Source organism: Salmo trutta, chromosome 29 (genome assembly GCF_901001165.1).
Source record: "Salmo trutta chromosome 29, fSalTru1.1, whole genome shotgun sequence".
NCBI lineage: Eukaryota > Metazoa > Chordata > Actinopteri > Salmoniformes > Salmonidae > Salmo > Salmo trutta.
This window is the reverse complement of record NC_042985.1, coordinates 22,053,959-22,072,912: the sequence shown is the minus strand read 5'-3', so window position 1 is coordinate 22,072,912 and position 18,954 is coordinate 22,053,959. Positions and strand designations below refer to the sequence as shown.

The 18,954-nt window shown below is 39.6% G+C and overlaps 1 protein-coding gene across 1 annotated transcript; it reads right to left on the bottom strand.

Moving 5' to 3' along the window:
- Window positions 1-2,720: 2,720 nt before the first annotated feature.
- Window positions 2,721-14,162, bottom strand: LOC115167136 (mucin-5AC-like). The gene is given in 32 exon segments (XM_029721247.1): window positions 2,721-2,824; window positions 2,827-3,285; window positions 3,974-4,234; window positions 4,329-4,372; window positions 4,720-4,867; window positions 5,073-5,201; window positions 5,439-5,595; window positions 5,720-5,959; window positions 6,079-6,258; window positions 6,399-6,509; window positions 6,596-6,734; window positions 6,852-7,003; window positions 7,203-7,303; window positions 7,425-7,463; window positions 7,574-7,623; window positions 7,788-8,040; window positions 8,247-8,373; window positions 8,472-8,566; window positions 8,673-8,837; window positions 8,937-9,074; window positions 9,198-9,267; window positions 9,564-9,674; window positions 9,870-10,008; window positions 10,170-10,287; window positions 10,523-10,648; window positions 10,750-10,963; window positions 11,089-11,195; window positions 11,289-11,379; window positions 11,858-11,972; window positions 12,113-12,374; window positions 12,457-12,519; window positions 13,993-14,162. Coding segments are annotated over 32 exon segments (4,524 nt in total). The 5' UTR covers window positions 14,066-14,162; the 3' UTR covers window positions 2,721-2,777.
- Window positions 14,163-18,954: the final 4,792 nt, after the last annotated feature.

The window sequence follows — 18,954 nt, the reverse complement described above, 5'->3', positions numbered from 1 at the left end:
GTGGCTTTGTGGATGTAGATGGAATACTCTCAGTTGTGGTTTCTTCAATTGTAGGTCCACCTGTGGTAGGTGTAGTTGTTGTGGGTTTAATTGTAGTTGTTGTTAAAGTAGTGGGATTGGATGTTATGACAACTGGCCCTGTTGTTTCTTCACCTGTTGTTTTGGGTTGTGATGTTGAGGTAGAGGTTTCAACAATTACAGTGGTGGAAGTGGTTGTTGGGCCGGTGGTGACTTCTTTAGGTGGCTTTGTGGATGTAGATGGACTTGTCTCAATTGTGGTTTCTTCAACTGTTGTAGTTCCACCTGTGGTAGGTATAGTTGTTGTGGGTACAATTGTTGTTGTTGTTAAAGTAGAGGGACTGGAAGATATGACAGCTGGCCCTGTTGTTTCTTCACCTGTTGTTTTGGGTTGTGATGTTGAGGTAGAGGTTTCAACAATTACAGTGGTGGAAGTGGTTGTTGGGCCGGTGGTGACTTCTTTGGGTGGCTTTGTGGATGTAGATGGACTTGTCTCAATTGTGGTTTCTTCAACTGTTGTAGTTCCACCTGTTATAGGTGTAGTTGTTGTGGGTACAATTGTAGTTGTTGTTAAAGTAGTGGGATTGGATGTGATCACTACTGGACCTGTTGTTTCTTCACCTGTTGTTATGGGCTGAGATGTTGAGGTAGAGGTTTCAACAATTACAGTTGTGGAAGTGGTTTTCGGGCCGGTGGTGACTTCTTTGGGTGGCTTTGTGTATGTAGATGGACTTGTCTCAATTGTGGTTTCTTCAACTGTTGAAGTTCCACCTGTGGTAGGTGTAGTTGTTGTGGGTACAATTGTTGTTAAAGTAGTGGGATTGGATGTGATCACTACTGGACCTGTTGTTTCTTCACCTGTTGTTATGGGCTGAGATGTTGAGGTAGAGGTTTCAACAATTACAGTTGTGGAAGTGGTTGTTGGGCCGGTGGTGACTTCTTTAGGTGGCTTTGTGGATGTAGATGGACTTGTCTCAATTGTGGTTTCTTCAACTGTTGTAGTTCCACCTGTTATAGGTGTAGTTGTTGTGGGTACAATTGTAGTTGTTGTTAAAGTAGTGGGATTGGATGTGATCACTACTGGACCTGTTGTTTCTTCACCTGTTGTTATGGGCTGAGATGTTGAGGTAGAGGTTTCAACAATTACAGTTGTGGAAGTGGTTGTTGGGCCGGTGGTGACTTCTTTGGGTGGCTTTGTGGATGTAGATGGACTTGTCTCAAGTGTGGTTTCTTCAACTGTTGTAGTTCCAGCTGTGGTAGGTGTAGTTGTTGTGGGTACAATTGTTGTTGTTGTTAAAGTAGAGGGACTGGAAGTTATGACAACTGGACCTGTTGTTTCTTCACCTGTTGTTTTGGGTTGTGATGTTGAGGTAGAGGTTTCAACAATTACAGTGGTGGAAGTGGTTGTTGGGCCGGTGGTGACTTCTTTAGGTGGCTTTGTGGATGTAGATGGACTTGTTTCAGATGTAGTTTCTTCAGCTGTTGTTGTTCCACCTGTGGTAGGTGTAGTTGTTGTAGGTGTAATTGTAGTTGTTGTTGAAGTTGAGGGATTGGAAGTTATGACAACTGGCCCTGTTGTTTCTTCACCTGTTGTTTTGGGTTGTGATGTTGAGGTAGAGGTTTCAACAATTACAGTGGTGGAAGTGGTTGTTGGGCCGGTGGTGACTTCTTTGGGTGGCTTTGTGGATGTAGATGGACTTGTCTCAATTGTGGTTTCTTCAACTGTTATAGTTCCACCTGTTATAGGTGTAGTTGTTGTGGGTACAATTGTAGTTGTTGTTAAAGTAGTGGGATTGGATGTGATCACTCCTGGACCTGTTGTTTCTTCACCTGTTGTTATGGGCTGAGATGTTGAGGTAGAGGCTTCAACAATTACAGTGGTGGAAGTGGTTGTTGGGCCGGTGGTGACTTCTTTGGGTGGCTTTGTGGATGTAGATGGACTTGTCTCAATTGTGGTTTCTTCAACTGTTGTAGTTCCACCTGTGGTAGGTGTAGTTGTTGTGGCTGCAAGTGTAGTTGTTGTCAAAGTGGAGGGACTGGAAGTTATGTTAACTTGCCCTGTTGTTTCTTCACCTGTTGTTTTGGGTTGTGATGTTGAGGTAGAGGTTTCAACAATTACAGTGGTGGAAGTGGTTGTTGGGCCGGTGGTGACTTCTTTAGGTGGCTTTGTGGATGTAGATGGACTTGTCTCAATTGTGGATTCTTCAACTGTTGTAGTTCCACCTGTGGTAGTTGTAGTTGTTGTGGGAACAATTGTAGTTGTTGTTAAAGTAGTGGGATTGGATGTGATCACTACTGGACCTGTTGTTTCTTCACCTGTTGTTATGGGCTGAGTTGTTGAGGTAGAGGTTTCAACAATTACAGTGGTGGAAGTGGTTGTTGGGCCGGTGGTGACTTCTTTAGGTGGCGTTGTGGATGTAGATGTAATAGTCTCAGTTGTGGTTTCGTCACCTTTTGTAGTTCCACCTGTGGTTGGTGTAATTACTTCTGCAGTTGTTGTGGTTGAAGTTGTGGGATTGGAAGTAATGCCAACTGGCTCTGTTGTTTCTTCACCTGTTGTTGTGGGCTGTGATGTTGAGGTAGAGGTTTCAACAATTACAGTGGTGGAAGTGGTTGTTGGGCCAGCGGTGACAATCTTAGGTGGCTGTGTGGAATTTTCAGTGGTTGTATATGTAGTTTCCTCTGCAGTTGGTGTGTGTACCTTTGTAGTTGTGATTGAAGTTGAGGGCTGTGATGTTGAGGTAGAGGCTTCAACATTTTCAGTTGTAGATGATGATGCTGTGGTGTGTGTGAATATCCCAGATGTAGTTGTTTTGGTAATTTGGGAGTGAGGCTCTGTTGTCAATATTCCACCTGTCATGACTGATTCTGTTGTTGTTGAGGGCTTTGTTGTTGATGTTAAAGGCCACAATGTACCTGTAAAGTAAGGTAGTGTTTTTGTAATTGACGCAATCGAAGTCACTGAAGGTTTGGTGGTGACATGTGATGTCGTTGTTGCGATACCAGTGGTGACTACTTTAGGTGGCTTTGTAGATGTGATCGTCTCATTTGTGGTTTCTTCCTTTGTTGAAGTCTCAGCTGTGGTCGATGTAGCTACTTCTCCACTTGTTGAGGGTACCATAGTTGTTGTAGTTACAGTTGTCGGGTTGGGAATTGTGACTGTACTTGATCCTGATGATGTAGTTGAAGGATTTAATGATGAACTTGTGGTGATTTTAGGTGTCAACTCCATTGTTGTGGAAGACCAAGTTGAAGTAGATGTTGGTTCTGTTTTTAAAAAAGATACATCTTTAGTTTACTTGGCCTGAAAAATTACATTTTAATTTACCAAATAGCTTACATTTACAATTCTTAAGTTTAACATTTGAATTAAACTTAACTAATCATTACCACCTTAAGGTCTTCACGGGTCCATCCAAACCCAAATACTCAAGACCCCACCCGTGACCCTAGCTGCTGGGGTCTCGTTTACCCTGGTTTGGGTCGATTCCTGTTTTATTGTCATTAGCTCTCGGGTCTTTGTAAGTACAGCTGATAAACCTGAGTGGACCCAATCAAAGCTCTGCATAGCCTATAGCATATTTAATTTACGCTAATAAGGTACATTTTCATACTTATAGAAGGCAACATATAGTCCTTATTGTTAAACAGTGTAGAAACTTGGCTGATAAACGTAATTTGTCTGACACTCGGGTCTAATCGGGTTTGACCGAGACCCAGGTCTGGTTGTCGTTGGGTTTGTGTATAATTGTTCTTGTATCCGTTCGTGTCCGAGTTTGATTGTCCTCGGGTCCATTCGGGTCCGGGGCCAACTTTTTGGACTTCGGGAATACATTTACTAACACCTTACATACCAATTGATATTAATTGCCATCAAGATTGCCATTTATAACTATGGTATTTAGAAAACATGTGGCTGGACTTTAATCATTCATTGAAGAGTTTCTCTGCTTACCAGGTGTTGAAAAGTGGAAGACAGTTGTGGGCTTTAGTGTTGTCGTAGAGGCCTGTGTTGTAGTTGCATGGACAGTTGTTGTGGTCATAGGGGAAGTTGTAGTTGGTACTGGAGTTGTGGTCACTTGACAAGGGGAAATGTTCCTGGTAATGGTTCCGTTCGCGGCGCAAACAGCAACAATGCAGTTACCAATCCCATCTGTTGTATTGTAGAGGGTTGCTCCATATGGGTGTTGTTTACCATTATGCAAGCATGTACAAACTACAGGGGGGAAAGTATTTTACAATTAGATTCAATCAATGTTGCTTTGGTCATTGCTAAATATGTTACTTTAATTTGATGATGTCATCCTTACCATTTACATCATAACTGCAGCTCACTCCAGTCATTGTGCAGGTGCTTAAAAAGAAGAACAATTAGTTAAACATTGAAATTATTCACAGGTTCAAATTAAATAGATATAAATGTTTTGTTCAAAATACTAGTAAAGAGGTACGACTAGTCAGGACTTGGTAATAAAGTAAGTTGTGAAATCCATGGGGAGCAGGGCACGTTTTCAGATTGTCATACAACCATTATTGGCATCACTATGGAAAAACTAGCATGACCCTTCCAATCTTTGCCAAACCCCTAACCTCTTCCCCAGAATTAATATAACACAGAATACCTGATACTTTCACAGTTAGAACATTCAGAAAATGCTCTGAAATAGCACAGGTACTGTGAATTGAATGATTTTAACATACCATCTTTCACAATTTGGTGCCGGAAGATTCTGTCCATTGGTGTACTGGTTTCCTTCATAGTCAAAGCAGCCACATTGTTCCCTCACCACACACTTCATTGTCTCCTCATTGAAGTAAGGTTGTGCCGCAGGACAGTTAGGATAGCAGCCTGTAATAAGCATAATAGCCAAGAGGTTACAAAAGGTCAAGTCTTGTTAAGGATAACAGTAGTCAGTGTAAATGTAGCCTGAGGCTGCTCAGACACACAGCATGTATATTTATAACCATTGTCGGAGTCAGTTCCAATTGCAATTGTTATTCAGAAATAATATACAAAATGAGACAAAATATGAGTTAAACGGTCATATCCCTACCTTCCAATGCTGGAATTAAACTAGAACAGTCTCCGGAAGGGTTTCTGCAGGTCTTCATACACTGAGCTCCACATGCCTTGTAGTGCCACTCACATTCTCCAGTGGGGTTGTAGTAATCACAGAACAGTGCTGTATGTGGTGGACAAAATATGGTGGTCAAAAGCGTTTTCATTATTTGAACTAGAATAATGATCCCTTTCCATGATAAACTGTCCTATATGATAATGTGTCAACCTGGTCCAGAATTGAATTGACAAGCGCCTTAATGTAGTTGAAAATCACGTTCCAGACCAGAATTAAACATTTTTCAATTCAACCTTGATTTTACTCAGCTCAGACTTCACTGTTGATTGTGAAGAAACTTACGGCAAATTCGAGGGGTTCTCCAGGCTATGCAGGCTCCAGCTTCATTGCAGGCCTTTGCATAAGCTGCCACTGCTGTACAGAAGCACTCACAGTCTCCACCACTGTCACAAGCACATGAGTCTCTCACACAAGCATCGTAGTAAGGAGAGGGGTCCACCTTAAAAGCACAGCAATGTGTTGTAAGATATACAGAAGTTGCACGGTGAAGTACATTTCTTTGTCCTCAAAAGACAAATCCACATATCTTACTAGTAGTATATCCTAGTTGAACATATCCATACCTGGTTCTGGCAGGCTGTGAAGACATCGCTCTTAATGATGCTGCATTGTTTCTGGGCCCAAGACGCTCTGTACGGGTTGGAGGTACATGGGTGCACTACAGCGGATACACTTGGGCAGCTTGATGAAACTTTCCAGCTGTTTCCAAATTCCACCGGATCAACAACTGTCGCCTGGGCTCTAGTGGTGAAGTCATTGTTTGCGTTGCCATCATAGTTTCCACACAGACCACACACTTGCCCCTGAAGAAAAGAGATCATGAATTAAAATGATTGACTTGGCAGGGTTATACAAAAGTCTCGGTAATATCAGTTTTGACTGAATCCTGAATTAATTTCTTCATCAGAGTATCTTAATGTACCTGGTATTGTGGGCTCAGCTTGATAAAGAGACTGGTCTTCTTGTCCCACATGAGGATTAGACCACTTTTGACTTCAATAACCAGATAATTCCCCAGAAGGCTGATCTGTTTAGGAAACTGCTCTTCTGGAGTACTCCTGACAACTTGAGCGGTCCCATCTGCCAATATGAGCTCACTGGTCTGAAGAAGGAAAATATGTTTTCATACATAACTTGGTCTGAAATCGGATCTCAAGTTGATGTTTGGTTGATGATTTGTTGATTGTTCTTTACACGAGGGATGGAATGTACAGTATTGTGTGAAGTCAAGTTGCTCATTACCCCCAGGAAGAGCTTGATGGTCTTGGAGCAGGTGGTGCCTTTAGTTCCACAAGGAACGTTCTCAGTGAGAACTCTGAAGCTGCCACTGCCATTAGTATTGCTACAGTAGTCCTGTGCGAAAGGAAAATATTCTTAATATGTTTAAAATTCACACTTTTCAATGCTGATACAATTCTACCAAATAAAGAGACACAAACCTGAATGAGAGTGTATTCACAGTTTCCATTAAAGTTGAACCTTTTCTCATCAAAGGTGATATAGTGACCCTCTCCGTAGATTGCACAAACTCCATCACAAAGATGTGTGGTACACTGCCATTGTCTGTCCTTGCAAGTACTGTGAACAACACACACATAATGTCACAAAAATTGCCTGACATTTTTTTCGTTATTTGTAAGTCTGTGTTCTTTATGTTTTCTCCCCCCTGAGGTGTAAGACACAAAACAGGCATACCATGTATTGCAGTCAACCTTAAGAGTCTCTCCAGCTTGGTAAGTAGCTCCATTGTGAGAACAAGGACAAAGTTCCTCCTTGATGCAGTCTCCGTTCCCATCAGACACCAGTCCGGTGGGGCACATACAACCTGATGTGCACTCTGTGCTGATCTAAAGGGATTTAACAAAATGCATACATAAGTCATGGCAAATTAAAGAGATATGGACTATGTTTTTGTATACCGGGGGAGGAGGGGGGTGGGTATTTGACATAATTGAGATTCTCAAAAGTTTTTGTTCAGTCAACACAAAACTCAGTATAATAGTGACAGTACGTGACAATCCCATTTAGAGTGAATGAGGGACTCACACAGGTCATATCCAGAGTTTTGCAGCTCTTCTGACACTCAGAACCTGAAGCTCCTGGAGGTGCAGTTGAGCAGTTGAAGAAAACCATTGGCAGTGTGCATACTGGGGATATATGAGAATACAAGTAAAAAAAACTATTTTCAATTCTCAAACAAGCAGAATATAATTATCATATATCCAGAAATATCCACATTCATCATCATAATTAATCACATTGTCTTACATGAATTGCTTGAATCCTCTTGGTTCATTTCAAATGTACCTGTTTTGTGAAGGATGCATGTAAAGGGTTAAATCATATTGAGCCATATATTTTATTAATACATTAATAAATTAAATTAATAAATTGTAATAAAAGATCATAAAACTTACTAAATAGTCTTGCTCCCCCAGTGCAACTCAGTGTCCCTTGTCTGCAAGTACTATAAAATAGTTACAGTATTAATAGTTATAGTTAGTAAGATAATCAAATGAACAGCAAATATCATTATGACATAATTTAATACACAGTTTTGAATATATCCATGAAGTTTCATTTGTATTTATTTTGGTCTCCTAACTTTATACGTATGAGCGAGGTGCTTACCAGGTGGCACCGTCTCTGCTGATAGTCTCTCCTGCAGGGACCACCGAGCCCTTGTCATAGCAGGGACAGTTGGTGGGGGCAACACACTGGCCAGCCTCGTCCATGTAGGTGCCCTCTGCACAGCCACAGCCGTCCACCGGAACAAACTCCACCTGGCAAGATTGGTCTGTCATGCTCAGGGAGCGGCAGGTGCGTCCACAACTGGTCATGTTGTAGGTATAAACTGTTTGACTGGGACAGGTGGCGAATTTATCTGAGAAAAGTCATTAGACATGAGTAGTATTAGCAAGATATTGGTTTCCTTATATCTTTGTATTTGTGCAGTTATTTCTTCAGGTTATTTGTACTTAGTAACTACTGTTGTTGTTTCAGTAAAATCATTCTATTCTAATCAATTTTCAGCACTCATTATAATGACACATTGCGAGAGGTCTCCATGGCTCCGTGCGGCCTACTCACTGCAGATAGTGTCTCTCCAGCCGCTGAGCTGGATACCCTTGGCAGCACAAGCATGGACATAAGAGGAGACGGCAGCACACATGCAGTCCTCACTCTTCTCACAGTTACAGCTGTCATACATACAGTTCTGTTGGAAAAAGAGTCAAAGTGTGTCAAGACTATAACCTCATCACATAAGGGTTTAATGGTTTTACTTTGCGATCGTATCCTTTTTAACTAACTTACGGTTTTGTAGGTGTCAGGTCTTATTTCAGAATGGCAAGGGGAGAACACTCCTTTAGGATCTGATAACATGGAACACCAGTGCTGGGCATATTTCTCTGTGAAAAAGACAATCATCATTTCCACATACGCATATACTATCTTATATAACTTTGTTATAATCATTCAACAAGTGATTCATCTGTAGGCTTATTAAATACGTACCATTTTCGATGCTCAAACTGCAGGGGTTTTCAAAGCTAGTCTTGACATCAGGGCAGCTAGACATGGTCTTCCATGTGTTGGCAAAAGCTACAGCTGTGCCCTCCACCAATCCACTGATGACTCTGAACTCATCTGCCTGAACGTCATTGTAGTTTCCGCAAAGGCCTGTGGAAAATAATTGAAGCCATATGATGTTATTAGATTTTTATGAATAGAGATACTGAAGAAAAAGGTATGAAACTGGTGGATGAATCTGAAGCATACCACAGGTTGTTCCTTTGTAGGATGAGATGGCAGTTATGTAGATCTGCATAACTGGTGAAAGCTGGATCTGAAGTTGAACTCCAAGAGTTGTCTGGATAACAATGTAGAATGAGGAGGGCTTGAAGACGGTCACTTCAGCTGCAATACATTAAATAAATAGAGGGACACCATTAAGGCTTCATCTTGTGAATATAAATGACATGGAGTTCATGCACTGATCCACACTACAATTTAATTTGGCATTACAATGGATTATCTCACCTGTATAGAGCGGGAGCTGAGAAAGAATCTGATTTACAAAAACACTTCCACATGACTGGACTCGGATGACCTGTGAATTAGATAAGATAATGGATTCTATAAAATTCTAATTGGTTCATATATGTTTATTGAACAATCCCCTCTAGACACAAACATTACCATGCATGAGCATTTTAAAAGATTGCAAACAGCCCAGCAATAATTGCCAAATCAGGGCAGTTTTAAAGAAGGTTATTGTGTGTGTAGTCAAAAAGGTTTAGGGACATTTATTTGCAAGCCAGTATAATTATCTTCAAGAAGTGGTTTTGTTTGGAAATGAGTTCATTGTGTTATTTTCTCTGAAACATATTTGGAGAGTTGCCTTACAGTGGATCTGCTGGAGAGGGCTAGGGTAACAGCCCTCATACAGGTCTGAGTGTCAGTCAACCCACACTTCACAATGTCTCCCAGCACGGTGAATTCAGTTCCATTGCATTGCTGAAAGAAAACCAGCATGAGTTTGAAGGAAAAAACATGAAACGAGAGTGACTCGTTTGGACCCATTTCTACGTCAACATATGGCTTGAGGAAAAGCTATTTTACCTTACCTTTTCACCTTAGTTTGCACTGAAAACGTATCAAGAGTTTCTACTTGCTTCTATTGCTTTGCTAAACTGCACCACATGCACTGACCTTGGTCAGAATGTACGAGCAGTCCCCATGGAAGGTGTAGGCTTTCCCATCATAGGTGTTGATGTGGGATCCTCCCTCCACAGAGCAGGTCCCAGGACAGTCCTTGTCTGTACAGGCCCACTGACCACCAGCACAGGTGCTAAAGGGAACATTTACAGGCTCATCTCACAACTGCATTCATACAGTATTTATAAATATTTATGATATAGTTTCTATAGTCACAATGTAGATTTTGGCATGATTCATGAAAATGAGGCATGGGATATGTGATGTTTAAATCAGATGATGTACTTGGCCTACCATTCTTTACAGTTGCTGGTGTAAGACTCTCCAGATTTGTATACTTGTCCAATGTGGACACAGAGGCATTCACTCATTGGAATGCAGCCACTGTTGCTGACATCATCAAAAACAGTACCTATTTGGTGAGAGATCAGGCAGAATTAAGTAGATTTAAGTTATTCTAATGTGTTCTTTACACAGAGAACTTCATTGACTCGAGAAAGTAACTGAGTGAAACATCCAATATTTACTTATTTCATTATCAAAGACTTTTGCACACATTGACATAAAAGGCATAATGGGTAAAGGTGTGGTGTTTTCAGGATGTGCTTAAGGTTAACTTGTACAACAGATTTGAACCTGTGTGGTACCTAGAGGACAGAAGCAGCCGTCTGTACAGTGGTCTCCACACAACTGGCTGGCTTCTGGGTTGGAGCAGGTGTCAACACAGGGGCTTCCACATTCCTGGTACTCCATGTTGAAGGGACATGTCTTATCTGAGAAAATAAACATTGTGATTAACTGTTTCCTTAAAATAGATTGTGAACATGATCATTAAGTGTTTGGTGGGCATATTGAAGAGTATCTGCATGCTTACAACAGAACTGTTCAGTCCTCCATTGCTGGGGCTTCCCCCCTGCATGAACACACTGACGGGAGTACTCTGAGATGGTGTTGCACAGGCAGAAGGAGTTGGTGCTGTTATCACAGTGGCACAGGTCTGCAAGGCAGGTCTTGCTGAAGGAGTCCACGTCCAAATAATTAGCACAGCTACTGAAAGCTGCACTGGAGAACAGCTGCTGACAAAATTCCTACAGAGACAAACCACAAAAGGTTACCATATAGAAAACATTTGTTGGATCACATGGAATAATTGCCATTTCTAACTTCTATTAACATTATTTTGTATTCTTCTTCTATGGTTTGAATTTGATACCTCATCTCCACAACTCTCCACAGAAGTTAGCGTAGGCTCCTCACAGACTTCCAGAGGGCCATCCAGTTTCCAGAGGTTTCCATAGTCAGAGCTAGAGAGTTTCCCACCTGCAACAACACAAACATTGACAATTAGCTTTTCCACCTACAGTATGTAATGTAGTTACATTTCAGTTTTGGACATTTCTGAAATTATTTTACCATTGATGATGAACTCGTTATATGTTTGGACTTCATTGAAGTCACCACACAGTCCGCAGGTCTGGTTTCTGTACTTCTCGTTCATTTCAATCTGTAGAATGACCAGATACAATGTGTTTTGTCCACAAAATCTCATCCTGTTCAGCACCATTCACGTGTTCAGTCTTGGCTATCCTCCATGTCTATAACCTATCTTTTTGTTTGTCTTATATTAGGGAGTGACAGAAAATGTAATTCAAATCTACAAATATTTGCAAACACTTCATCAAATAAACATTGGAACATTAGCCTGTGTGTGTATAGCCTATACATCTTCACATATCCTGTTTAATTCATCCTCGTTCTTCAGCTAATTCTGCCTTTCAATATTAATATTTTAGGAGGGGAGTAGACAGTGCTTCAACCAACATGAGACAAGGAGCAGCAAAAAACAGGTGTCTCTCACTCACGATCAACTGTTGATCATTGCCATTGAAGGCAAAGTTGATATGCTTTTAATCTAAAGAAAAATGTAATATTATTAACTAATCCACCATTGAAGAGGAAAATTAGAAAAGCAGGTATTTTACCATTAGGGAGTCATCCTTGTTCCAAACAGCAACCAGCCCCAGTTTGGCTACGACCTTCACATTGGATGTAGTCTTCACGATGCTGACTCCAGACAAGCTGAACGGCAGGGTCACCCTTCAGGAGGAAGAAGATGTTTAAAGGTCATCCAATACATTATGATTATAATTATTATTAAATTCCGGAATGTAGCACATAAAATCCTCAAGAGAGGTGCTTGCCGAATGGCGTATCAGTCAAATGACAGGGAAACTCACGTCTGCCCATTGACCACAACAACACCCTTGGATAGCTCCACCACTACACCATCCAGCTTCATGGTGATCTTGCTAATGGTGGGCTGGTTGTCCACCACCTGCCGCCTCATCTGGATGTTGAAAGCCTCATAGCTGCTCTTACACAGTGAGGTCACAACATGGTTGCAGGTGGAGGGGAGCTGGAAAAAGTCCCCGTCGAAGGTCTTGAAGTGGTAGTTACCCCATGTGCTGCAGACCTGGTCATTGTGTGAGGCATTCAATCCTGAGGGACAAGGAATACAAACGTCAGTTCCTTCGTAGCGTATTGATGGATTTATTCAGTGTGCATTCTGTCAGTCATTTACCTGAAAGTGTGGGTATCGTTGTGATCATTGTCGGGATGATTGTTACACTTGTGGTGGGGCTCACTGTAATAAAAGCAATTCATGAGTATTTTAAAATATTATATGTACATTCCGGATGGAGTTCAATAACTGCAGATATAGATTGTTGCATTGCGCTTTTAGAAGTGTATTTGATTTGCACAGCAGTATGTCCAGACGAAGGGACATTTGAAGCATGATGTGACCCATTCAATATTTACGGTGAACCTAAGGCTCAATTCAATCCGTATCGCCAAAGTTAAGCGCTATTGTGCAATTGAATTTTAATGGGAATGTTCCTGCGTTCGCAGAGTTTGCGTTCATGGTAAACACTGCATATGTCGGCTCAATTGGAAATTACTTTCACATTTCAACTACGACGATAGGGATTGAATCGAGACCCTAGTTTACCAAATGCTGCATGGTTAATGTGGCACTTCATTTCACTTGACAATTGAGTCAAACAGCTGCAAGGGGATAACAATTTTAAAATCAATGTTTGAGGGTCAATCTTTTGTGCCTGAACTACTTTGATGTTCTATGAATTGCGTAGGTGTGGTCAAAGCTTTTGGAATGCTCAGCCCTGGCTGACAGGTCATCCGACACATGCAACGGGCCTGAAGATTCCTTAATCAAGTGTCATCTGCTTTGTAAACTAAACACATTGAATTCCGATGACAGTTCAGTTCCTATTTTACATATTTAGGCATCACATTTTTCCTGTCAGTATTATTTGAGTAATATCAGACATACTTACCACAACTATTATTTTAACAATATACATTTGAGTTTTTGTCTGTATTCTGTTCTTGTTTTCATTCCCAATCAAAAATTGTATTAAACACACCCATTGTGGGGAGTGCTTTATGTATTTATAACACTATAAACTATGCTACAACCACTCATGATAACAATCACAAATGATAATGATTTCTACAGATTTTCAGATTTTTCACCACAAATGTGTAACATTTTCAAATTTAGACAGAAACAATCTCATAAACAAATGTGTATAAGGAACAGAACTAGGATGAAAACGTAAATGAATAATGTAATCATATGATTGTAGTAAATGAGAAAAAAGGAAAACCGTTATTACTGATTGAGTAAAAACTGCTACTGTATGCCTACTGTTGAATTCTTTCAAATGCATGTATAATACATGTAATCCCTTTTCTGTGTGTTAGTAAATTTCTGAATAGCTAACACATGATTTTTTTTACATAATGAGATTTTACATAAAATATATAGTGTATGTTATCAAATCTGAAAGTGACCTAATCATACTAAACTTGTGGTTACAGCTTTTAAAACCTATCGACCTGCTGAGTGTCAATAATCGTAATCATTTGGCGTTGTCCTGAATATTTACTATTTGTAATTAACAATCAGTCTGATTTATGAAATAATATGTAGATTTTACAGATTTGTCAGACTTTTAAAAATGTAGAATAATTATATTATAGTAATAATCAGAACAGTTTTTGATTTATGCAAATGAATGAATATTCTACCAACCTGTTTGTGTTGATTTGATCAGTAGTGCCAGGCATATCAGCCTCCATATCGGTGTATTCTTGGTTGTCCCCATGGTGATCCTGTGGGTCGTGAACAGGTCCTACACAGGTGATATGAGAGAGGTGCTTAGGATGGATCTGGTTTTTATAACCACCTGTATTTGAGGAGGGACCTTAAAGGTTAACACAAAGGTGGGGCCACAGGTTAAACATGACTCAATGACGACTTTAAGACTTGAATGTTCTGTCTTATGAGGTTTTTTAGTACATTAAGCATGAGCATTTACATACAGATTTAGCTATTTTTATTAAGTATTCTATTATTGGGATTAGTTGTGTACCCCTATTGTTATTATAAACTCAGGGGGTTCATAATGTCCTTTATTATAGACCTACACATCTATATTGCGCAAGAGAAGTTACTTAATAGTCTGTGATTTCCTTTTTTACAGGGAGAGGTGTCTTCCTTCCTCATTCAGTATCTATCTCAGGCAGCATCTCCACTCCAGTGGTTTAAGCTTTTGATATTTGGTATTGTATTAGGATCCCCATTATCCCAAATGCAGCAGATACTCCTCCTGGTGTCCACAACACAATACATGTTTTTTTCTTTATGTAATGTATATTTTAATGTATAATTACAGATACATTCATAATAAATAAGTAGTGAGGTTTGATAGAACAAAATGGTGTATCTCCACAGCCATCAAAAATTCAGCCAATGTATAGCGGATTAATAATACATTAATCCACTCTATTGGCTCAGTATCTTGAGCACACATTGTCCAAATGCAAACATTTGTCTCTCTGCTGTTGCTCAAAGGAGCGATCGGGCTAATTGTATTCATAGTTAGTATTCATGGGCTAGTGTGACTCACCGAGCTGATCCAGGAACTGCATCCTGATTAAAAATATATATATATTAAATTGAAAATAATTTGTAAATAATTTTAACACACTAATGTGCATTTTTGCACAACTATTGTAAGTATTATTTCACAACTATTATAACGTTAATCACTTCAGCTTTCTCATATGCCACTAAGTCTATCAACAGTATCAACCTATTCTTTTTGGGGTGTTTTTAAACTAAACAGGAATAACTAGTTTGTATATAGCATATACAGCCCATGCTGTTGCAAAATTAACTTAGCTTTAGTAACATATTAACATTGTTTATATTTCATAGCATATCTATGTTTTCCAAATTCATGTTTGAAAATGTAACTTTTTTAACTTTTTTGTCAAATGTTCCCTGTTCATTTGATGGTTGTCCTTTAAGGCTTATAGTTATTGTTAAGATTAGACATACCTTCAAACCCTCACTTTAAGCATACATTTTAAAAACGTCAATATGTTACGTGTCTCAACATAAGATGTGCCATTTTTTTTTACAACATGTAAAATATCACACTAAATGACCAGAAAGTACACATTTGACTAAAAACCCATTAAACAAGTTTGCTATACCTGCATGCCTTTCTATATTTCATTTTACATTGATACTAACTTATTTTACCACCGATGTACATGTAACTGCCAAAATAAAGGAATCACTTGAGTAAATGAGGGATACAAATTGAAATGCAGGTGCTTCCACACAGATGTGGTTCCTGAGTTAATTAAGCAATTAACATTCCATCATGTTTAGCATGGTCGTGTGTGTGTGTGTGTGTGTGTGTGTGTGTGTGTGTGTGTGTGTGTGTGTGTGTGTGTGTGTGTGTGTGTGTGTGTGTGTGTGTGTGTGTGTGTGTGTGTGTGTGTGTGTGTGTGTGTGTGTGTTTGTGTGTGTGTTTCAGTCACCAGATCTCAACCCAATTGAACACCTATGGGATATTCTGGAGCGGAGCCTGAGACAGTGCTTTCCACCGCCATCAACAAAACAACAAATTATGGAATTTGTCATGGAAGAATGGTGTTGCATCCCTCCTATAGAGTTCCAGACACCTGTAGAATTTATGCTGAGGCGCATTGAAGTTTTTATGTTCTAAAGCCCAATTAAGACACTTTATGTTGGTGTTTGCTTCATTTTGGCAGTTCTGTCAAGCCAAATCCTGCTTGGGTTTAGTGGTTTTCCTGCCATGAATGTAACACATGAAATATTGTACCGTCAGTTGATCAACATTTGTGGAAGAATTGCCTTTTTTTATGAGGTCAATCATGTAATTTTTTTTTATCATCCATTGCTGATAGAGCCGACCTATGTGTGAAATGATCATATCTGCATATGATTGTCTACATTAATCTGCTATAGGGTTGAATCTGTTGCAAGTTTGTAGGTTAGTACTTTTTGTATCTGACACATCTTTACATTGGACAATGGAATATTTATAGTGGTCAATCTGGAATTCATACAGAGCTCAAACCTCACTACCGTACCTAGGGCGCTCTTCCAAAATGCTATTGACTGATTTATGACTGATAATTGGCCCAGCCTTTAAATGTCTTTCACACTGCCTAGGCTAAGGCATATGCTCTTGTGTCTACACCCCAGGTGGTTTCTTTCCAAACAAAGCCTTCACTGACTGAATAGCCTATCCATCCTTCCCCACCCATCCCCACCTAGGTCTTGCCAGAGGCTGTGTGCGGCTCCACCTTACCCAAAGGCTTCAACAATGTTTGATGATTTTAGCAGCTCTGGGTTGCGTATTTGGCTGCTCTATCGTCATAGCTATACTTGGTTTTTTTATAGGACCATTATTACACAAGCTCTGGGTAAATAGATTGAGGTTGAGAGTAAACTCAATTCAGCATATAGAAGTAATATTATACAACGCAAGTTGATGAGCACTCTGAATAACTCAAACAAACTGTGATGACTTATGGGTGACAGCTTAATGTTAAGTGTAACTAAAGGTTAGATTGTTGTAGGTTGATACAGGAACCTTTATGAAAAAGTAAGTGTAATATTAAAACATGTTGAATAGAGTGGGAGAAATGACTCAGGATTAACTTTCCAGGGTGGAGCACACAGTTGAGCAACATATGTTTACTGTTTTATTGGCTATATAGGCTAGTAAAGAGAAGTTCCCTAACAACACTATGTTTGAGAAATGTTTACATAAAAAAAATATATACATTTGCTTAATTATTTGACTATTATATTATTATATTATATTAATAGGTATTTTACTGTCCCTGTTCTAATTATGTCACACATAGGACCCACTTTCTGTGAGCTCAGAGTTCCTTTTTGATGACTTGGCAGCAAGTATACAGTGCCTGGAGCTGGGTAAAACTAATAAACAGTCCTAGTATTATGGCCTTTGGGCAATGGGGTCCCTATTAAGTTGACCCTTCCTGTTCTACTGCATACTTTTTATCTCACAGGAATGTTGTTTGCCTACATAGGTGCGACTTTCAATGTTGATTCAGCGTCAATACAATTAGCCTTGAAATGTGTATCTAATCCACTCCACCTCAAGGCATAATCTTCTAAAAATCTGTCTATCCTGCCCATAGCACCACACTGACTTTTATTTAAATAAATTGTATGTTTTTGAAAATCATTCTCTTTCAGGTAAGGGGCTTCAAAAAAACTGTAGAAAGTATTTTTCCTTTTAAACAGCTCTTAAGCCTCAACTAACTAAAAGATGTCAGCAAAATGTCATTTTGGACACCAACACTTGTTGTGCCAGTTGTAGACAAGTCAGTATAACATGATCATGCTATAAAGCAGGCAGAGTGCTATTTTCTATGATATTAGTTTTGATTTGAATCAAGTCTATTTCACATTTTGTCTGATTGTTGTGAGGCTATAACATTGGTAAGATACAAGTAAGTCATCTGTAACAGTGGACTGGTTATAATAGCAAAATAGTTATTTAATTCCCCCCAACTAAGGTGGGAACCTTCCCATTTCTGTTCACGCAGTTTGACAAACACTATCAAAAACATTTGAAAGAAATCATTGAAGTGCATAATACTTTATTACTTTATTATTCCTCTAAGATGAAAATGTATCTTTAGTACTGTATAGGGAGGAGCACAGGGTCAGCCACAGACCTGTCCCTGGATATATCTAGAGGTTAGCTAAGTGCGTTGCTCAAGGACCACAGTAGGAAGTGGCGCCAGGGATCTGAAACCAGAAACCTTTAGATTACTGATCCGTTTCTCTAACCTAACACCAACTCAAATTTAAATAAGTGTTTTGACACTTTGAATTGTGGTTGTTTATCTGGAAGAGGATAAGCCATTGTTGAACTGGGTGTCTGCAATCAAATATTTCCCAACTTAACTTCAAAAGGAATGAAAACAAGAACGTGGTATATATGAATAGCCTGTTGCCAACTTTATTTATGTGTTTTGAATGGCTAAAATAAAATTACAATTGAATAAGAAGCTGAAACTATTTCTCCTACGTTTAGCAGATTACTTTGTAGGAAAGTGAACAAGTTCAATAGAAATAGAAAACGAATCTAAGCAGTAAAGGGATGGTAGTGGAGAGTCATTCATCTTCTCCTGCGTCGTGACCTTGTGACCTGGGTCGCCTCTGGGGTCACGCATTCTGTCCTCTGGCAGCCACATTTATTGATGTGGATGTAGGAGTGGTTGAACTTTGATCCATCTGGGCAGATCATCTCCACTTTCTTCTTGGTGGTGGATACTTCCCGGCAGCAGGTACAAGAGCGCTCCATCATGTTGGCCTCAAGAGAATACCTGAAAACAGAAAGGAGAGGCGATGTCATTATGTGGAAGTAATGATGGTAGCAGTTGTAATTATATAACATTGGCTGCGTTTACACAGGCAGCCTAATTCCGATCTTTTGACCAATCAGATGAGCTCTTTTGACAATAATTGGGAAGAATATCAGAATTGGGCTGCCTTCGTAAACACAGCCATTGTAACATAACATATTAGTGAAAATATAATTTGTAGTTTGCATTTAGACAGGCATCCCAATTCTGTTTAATTGGGAGGATTAATGTGTTAGTGTTCCTGAAATATTTAGGAATGATCAAA